General features: G+C 40.1%; 1 protein-coding gene across 4 annotated transcripts in view; it reads left to right on the top strand.

The window, feature by feature from the left end:
* The first annotated feature begins 1,734 nt into the window (after positions 1 to 1,734).
* SLC38A11 (solute carrier family 38 member 11) overlaps positions 1,735 to 7,093 on the top strand; it is a 47,796-nt gene continuing 42,437 nt past the window's right edge. For 3 of the 4 annotated variants that reach the window (XM_072962092.1, XM_006202212.3, XM_072962094.1), the window contains exons 1-3: positions 2,354 to 2,436; positions 2,930 to 3,047; positions 4,896 to 4,970. In XM_072962092.1, the coding sequence (XP_072818193.1) occupies positions 2,398 to 2,436; positions 2,930 to 3,047; positions 4,896 to 4,970 (232 nt within the window). In that variant the 5' untranslated portion in view covers positions 2,354 to 2,397. Of the gene's footprint in view, positions 1,797 to 2,353; positions 2,437 to 2,929; positions 3,048 to 4,895; positions 4,971 to 7,093 lie in introns of those variants that run through there. The other variant, XM_072962091.1, reaches the window with a different exon arrangement.

Raw genomic sequence — 7,093 nt, 5'->3', positions numbered from 1 at the left:
TAATAGCAATGATATATTCAATCATATATGCATAGTGTGTACTATTAGAATGGCCAAAATGTACAACACTGACAACACCAAACACTGGCAGGAACTCTCATTCATTCATTGTATCATTCAATACAAAATGGTATAGCCACTTTGAAAGACAATTCGGTGGTTTCTTACAAAGGTAAACACTTACCAAAGGATCCAGCAATTGTGCTTGTTGGCATTTGCCCAAAGGCACTGAAAACTTACATCTACACAAAAACCTACACATAGGTATTTATAGTAGCTTTATCAATAATTGTCAAAACTTGGAAGCAACCAAGATATCCTTCAGTAGGTGAATAGATAAGTAAACTGTGGTACAATGGAGTATTATTTAATGCTAAAAAGAAATGAGCTATCAACCATGAAAAGAAATGGAGGAAACTTAAATGCATATTACTAAGTGAAATAAGCCAATCTGAAAAGGCCACATACTATATGATTCCAACTATATGACATTCTAGAAAAGACAAAACTATGGAGACAGTAAAAATATCAGTGGTTGTCAGGGATTAGGGGAGGGATGAATCAGCTCAACACAGAGGATATTTAAGGCAGTGAACTATTCTGTATGATACTACTGTGGTAGAAACATACCATTTCACATTTGTCCAAACCCATCAAATGTACAACACAAAGAGCAAACCATAATGTAAATTATGAACTGTGGGTGATGATGTGTCAATGTAGGGTCATCAGCTGTAATAAATGTACAACTCTAGTGGAGAATACTATTAACGGCGGAGGCTCTGGATGTATGGAGACAAAGGGTAAATGGGAAATCTCTGTACCTTCTGCTCAATGTTGCAGTGAACCTAAAGCCACTCAAAATAAAATAAATTCAATTTGTAAAACTTAATTAGTAAAGACTAAACACCTCCCCCCAAAAAGTACAGAAATCCTATCTTAGTTTTCCTTCGTTGTGTAACAAATACCCCCAAAACCAGTGGTCTAGAACAACAATAGACATTTTTTATTTCACTTCTGTGGATCAGGAAGGGATAGCTTGGTTGGGTGGCCCTGGCTCAGGCTGCATTTGGAATGTTGGCTGGGGGTGTAGTCATCTGAAGGGTTGACTAGGGTTAAAGGATCATTTTTCAACATGTTTTACTCACAAGGCGTTGGCAGTAGACTCAGTTTCTTGCTGCAGGAGCCTTGAATGTCCTCATGACACTGCAGCTGGCTTTGCCCAGAGCGAGAGGTCTGAAAGTGAACAAGGTAGAAACCACAACGACTTTAATGACTTAGTATCAGAGATCACACATGTCACTTTCATCATATGCAGTTTATTAGAAGCAATTTTGAAGGAAATCTGACAAAATATTAATATTTGTTACTTCGACAGTGGAGAATATATGAAGTTTATAATTCTCTTTAGGTTTTTCTCTGGTTTTTGCATGTTTCATAATTTTAAATAAATGTTTATGAAAAAAAACTTCTTTATTTGGTAAGTAGATGTTTTATTACACCTCTTACTATCCCTGAAACTGTTCTTTATGTATTCTGTCTCTTTGTGATTGAATATTCTCTGGGCCTGTTTCCTCATCTGTGAGGTAAGACGGGTGAAAAAAGGGTCATTTAAGATTCTTTGTAGCTCAGATACCTAAATGCCTTTCCCTTTCCATCCCCTGACACCCCACTCCGCTCGCTTTTAAGTTTCGTTATGCGATTCCATTATCAATCCATCTTCCTTTCCTTTGTGTAAATCTCCTTTTCCGAAAAGTCACCTGGAAACATTTGACCAAAGCATGCTTAGCAATCAGGTTTGCTAAAACTCTAGAGAAGTTTTTTATTTTCCATTTAAATGTTCTACATTTTCATCTGTTATCTCTGACATAAAAGAGGTGTAAGGAGCACGAGGAGGTGGTAATAGAGATGTTCCGTGGGAGCAGGGGTGCTACTGCGATCTTACCTGGACATCAGACTCCAGCCAAGGAGCAGCTAACTTGGGATGGACTAAATTAGTCCGTCTTAACTCTGTGTACAATCTGGGCAGGTCATCGCGGGCGGAACAAACCGTACTTTGCAGCTGGAGGTTGGAAGGGAGGGTAAAATCAGGGAGGGTGCGGGGAGAGAGGGCTGCCGGATCAGACACACCCTGTAGCATCTCCGCCTGAGGAGAAAGGTGCCCCTGGCTCCGCAAGCTCCGCAGAAAAACTGCGGAGGGCTGCTCGAGCCAAGTGAGCTCCGGCGGCAGCCCGCGCAGCCCGCGGAGGAGGGGGCGGGGGCGTCCGCGCAGCCTCCCAACCCGACTCTCCAGCCGCGCGCTGACCCCGGCCTGGGAGGTCGCGGAGGAGGCTGTTTCCGCCAGCGTCCAGCACCCAGGGCCGCGAACCTTCCACCTACGAGGGCGCTGGTGCAAACATGGGCTACCAGGGGCAGCGCCGGGTCGTCCCGCCGCAGGTAACGCTGGAGACGGGCGGGTTGTGAAGGCAGGTCCCTTCAAGTTTCATTCACCCTACAACAGGGTTTAGCTGTCTTCATTTGGTGTCTTGATTTAGCACCGCGGAAGGTTCTCCAGGAGAAAAAGTTTTGCCTTGATGTGACTTTTTTTTTTTTCCTTGGGAGGCGTTTTTCCATATAACCCCTTTAATTTCACAAAATCACGTCATTGGTTCCTCAGAGATCCTGTACTCAAGGATTTCATGCAGCAGTCCGAGAACTTGGCGCAGCTTGTGATCAGGGCACTTTAGGATGGCGTTTATTTATAAAGTTCTGTTGAATTACTAGGTATTATTGTTACTCTTCATTATCATCCTCATCATTATTTTCTTATCATTATTGACATTACTTATTACTACTGATTTCGTGTTAGTCTCTTACACTGCGTATTTGTCATAATTTTATGATTTTTTTGAGCTAGTCAATATGTATTTAATTGCTATTTTATATATAGAGCGATCTAGATGACAGAGAGACCCTCGTTTCGGAGCATAAGCACAAAGGGGAAACTTGTCGTCAGTCTGCTGCTGTTTTTAATGTTGTCAACTCGATTATAGGATCTGGTATCATAGGTAAGTTTTTTGTTTTTTGGTTTTTGGTTTTTTTTTTTTTGAGTAACAAGTCTCAGTTTAAAACATTTATTGTGTTGGTAGTATTCTTAGATTATTTTTAAAGGAAAAAATCTTTAATTATAAAATTGGTAATTTTTTCCCCATAAACGTCTTTCCTTTCTTCCAATGTAACAGTGTGCACACATCAGTCTTTTCTGCTGAGGGTTGTGATTCATACTCTTTCCATGTTTTAGAGCATCCTCTACATGTGGTAGATTAAGGTGAAGCTGACAATGGGAGATGCTGATTTTTTTTTCCATAGGCTTCATGATCAATTGATAACGTTAGCTAATTAATTTTTTTCCCCTTTTCCTGGAGTGACCACCATTACTTGAATCACCTCTGTATGACCTTCTAGAAGTGTAAAACCTCCAGGTATTTGGAAGTATTGGAGGTACAAAAATTTAATGTGAAAACATAACAATCTTGTGAAAAATTAAATCTGTGCAGTATTTCCTTACCCATTTATGTAGTGTTAAACTTTAAAGTACAAACTTACTATGATACATTAATTTTAAATATCATGTAATCAATACATAGAAATTGGTTAAATGTTTTTTTTTTTAATAAAGGAGACAAATAGTCAGAATTGAAAGAAATGAGCAGCTCATATTTTCCCAAATTGAAGCAAGGGAAAAATTCTGACAAAATTAAGTGCATGGCATTATAATAATAAAGGCAGGTTTTTTTTAGTGCTTATTATTCTTTTTATTATTTGAAAACATCCGATTTTAGAAAAAGCAGAGACCAAACAAAACCCTATAAATATTCATTGAGAATATTACTTTTTCCTATAAAGTTTTGACATTTTAGTCAGTCATCTGGATTGACTGTGGGTGTGGGTGTATGTGCATGTAAAACAATTATTGCACAATTTAAGTTGCAGGAATAAGCAATTAAATAGTATTACTTTTCTTAACTTTCACAAGTTGATGTGTTTCTTGATTTTACTTTCCATATATAGACAATTTGTTTTTCAAATGGTGGATAAAATTTAGGAACCTGAGGCAAAGTAGTAGGAAGTACTGGCAAAGGCTTGTTTGAAATTCTGCCTCAATGTACCACGGAGGTTTGGGCAAAATTCCAGAGCTCATTCCTAATATGAACAATTTAAGCTGATCCGTGTCAGCAACTTTAAAAAGTACCTTTTAATTAGGCTCAGCAGATTTTTTTCGGGGGGAATTTTTCAGAGAATACAAATCCTGGATGGAAATATTTTAAAGATGTTTTATTTTAAATATTATATTGTGATTAATGTAAAATTGCCCATTTCCAGAGAACTTCATAAGAAATAATGTTACTTACCCCCATCAGCTTTATAAAATATATTTTTGCCTCTCCTTTTCCTACAGGGTTGCCCATTTTGACCCCAGAGTTGCTCTTTCCTCATAGCTCATAACCCTTCTACCCTCTCATTACCGGCTCTGCTTTCCCAGCCAGCATGTGAAGAGAGCACGGACAGCCCTGGGTCATTACCCTCCACAGATTCTAGGTTATTTGTCCCCCTGACCCTGAAGTGAACATTTCTCATGTGAACTGGCATCTGTTATTCATCTGATGCTTTCTAATTCTTACTCTTCCATTTTATCAACTTGCTTTCTTGACAAGTCCTTAACTTACAATATTTTATTCTGAAATAGGTATTAATATGCTAACATTTAACTTTAGTATTCCTATGCACTGTTTGTGACTATGTGATATAAGCGTGCCAATTTACTTAGCCTATTATGTATAGGAATTGGGGGGAAATATCTGTATTTCTGTATATTTTATTAATGTGATGGGTGGGGTATTTTATGTTTTTTGCAGGATTGCCTTATTCGATGAACCAAGCTGGCTTTCCTCTGGGAATATTGCTTCTATTTTGGGTTTCGTATATCACAGGTAAAATACTATTTAATTGCTTATTCCTGCAACTTAAATTGTGCAAGAATTGTTTTACATGCACACACACCCACACCCACCGACCCACGCACACACACACACACACACACACATCCTGTAACTGAATTTTCCAATTAAAAAGTGCATCAAAGGATCCTGAAGAATTTAGACATTTATGTCTGAAGAGATTTTCTTTTCTTGCTAATCCTCTGAACAGATTAGAAAAGCATTATATATTACCAGGCCCAAATCCTTTTCATGTGCCTTTTTCACTTTATGCAGAACGTGGTAGATGAGGGAGTCATTTTAAAGATTGATTAAAGCTGAGACTCTCCTCTCAAAATGTAGACTTCAGGGACTCCTTTCCTGAAAAAACCATGGGCAGGTGCACACTAATGAACAACCTTTTCCAGCTCTGTTGGTGCAGGGGACACCGAGAGCCCTGGTGCTCAGCCAGCCTGGGTCACCACTCCCTCCCCACCCAGCCCTTGTCGGCCCGGGCTCCCTGCCTGCCACCGTCTTCAAGTGCAGCAGTAAGGTGCTTCGGTATCCTTTCTTCTGTTCTGCTTCTCACTTTTCATGTAACATGTTCATTCACACCCAGATTTGGCCACTCCACCGTTTAAGTGCAGGCGTTACAACTCTCAGTCATCTCCCCTCCTGATGTTCTCACCCCTGCCCCGTCATCCCACCAGCTCACCTCATGACAAATGCAAGTTCTTCCCTCTACCTTAGAATCACTGTGTGTGTATGTGTGTCTGTGTGTGTGTGCGCGTATCTGTGTACAGCAATCACAAAGAGACACTCCCCTGCAGTGGTGGCCACTGTGTGGGACCACCTTGATGTCTGTCCCCAGGGAATGCAGAACACCTCAGCTGTCTCCCTCTCCAGAGTGGGGACCTGGGCCTCAGTGATATCACCTTCCTGTGAGGTCATGAACCCCAGCCACCATTTCCCCACAGCCTTCAGTCAAAGACTGACTGGCAGAAGCCCCAAAGCTGGCTTCCCTGCATCCAGGAGGAACCAATGTGTGGTGCACTTGGAGCTCAGGGTGCCCAGCTCATGCTGGGCAAGGCTGCAGCTGGTCTCCACCTAAGACCACATCCCTGCTGAGCTCTCTCCCTGCCCTGTCCCTTCACTCCCCTTCTCCTGGGAGTGCTCCCTGAAATCCCTCGCCTAAGAATCTCTGCCTCAGCTCTGCTTCTGGAGACCCTGACCAAGACACCATCCCTCACAAAACCTCAGGTTTCCAAACGCAGCCTGTAATTCGGCTGTTTTTCCTTAGGCTGAGAAAGAAAGTAAAGCATGTGGTAGATAGCAAAGTCAGAGCTGCAGAGGCCCTGGCTCCCTTCCTCCCTGATTCTTCTCACCACACCGACTCCCCAAACCTGAGCTGCTTTTAGTTTTTACAGCTCTTAATTTCTAGCTTAAGACCCATAACTTGGTAACGTGGAACCCATTACTTTGTGCTTATTCAGAGTTGCTGGTATTTAAAAATTGCATTTTATTCATGAGAGCATTTATTACACTAAAAATTTCATTCAAGGATTTGCCCTTGTCATTTTTAATTTCCTCTTTCCCAGTCAATCAGCACTGACAAATAATTCATTTCCCCCCAAGTGTAATAACCAGGGCTTATCTAAGTGCATTGTAAACATTTATGCACATTGTAAACCATTAGATAGAGAAAATTTTAAAATATATACCACCTAAGGATTCAATCAATACTTGAGGAGAATGAATAGCTTCTTAAAGCCAAGTCACATTATACATCCATAGATCACAATGTGAATAACTTTTTCAACTGATGCTATACATAAACCTACAGCAATGACTATGAGCAATTCTTTGCAAAGCCATATATTGCAAAATTACTAATCCGTGGAAGTTAGTTACTCTTATTAATTAAACTGCAAGATAAAAATCCTTAAATGATTTTGATGAATAAAGGATGACCACACAGATGCAAAAAAAAATTGTAGACTGTGATTCATTTTTTTTCTTTTTTTCTTTTCATTTTATTTCGAAATTAGGCTTTTAAGAGCAAAATCTACAAATTGGGGTATAATATTGAATTGTTCTTTAAATTGACGCTATAATTATACAGTGGTTTGTTTCTACAA

The sequence above is a fragment of the Vicugna pacos genome, chromosome 5, assembly GCF_048564905.1.
Source record: "Vicugna pacos chromosome 5, VicPac4, whole genome shotgun sequence".
Taxonomy (NCBI): Eukaryota; Metazoa; Chordata; class Mammalia; order Artiodactyla; family Camelidae; genus Vicugna; species Vicugna pacos.
Note: the sequence above shows the minus strand (reverse complement) of the source record. Positions and strands in the feature narration are given on the sequence as shown.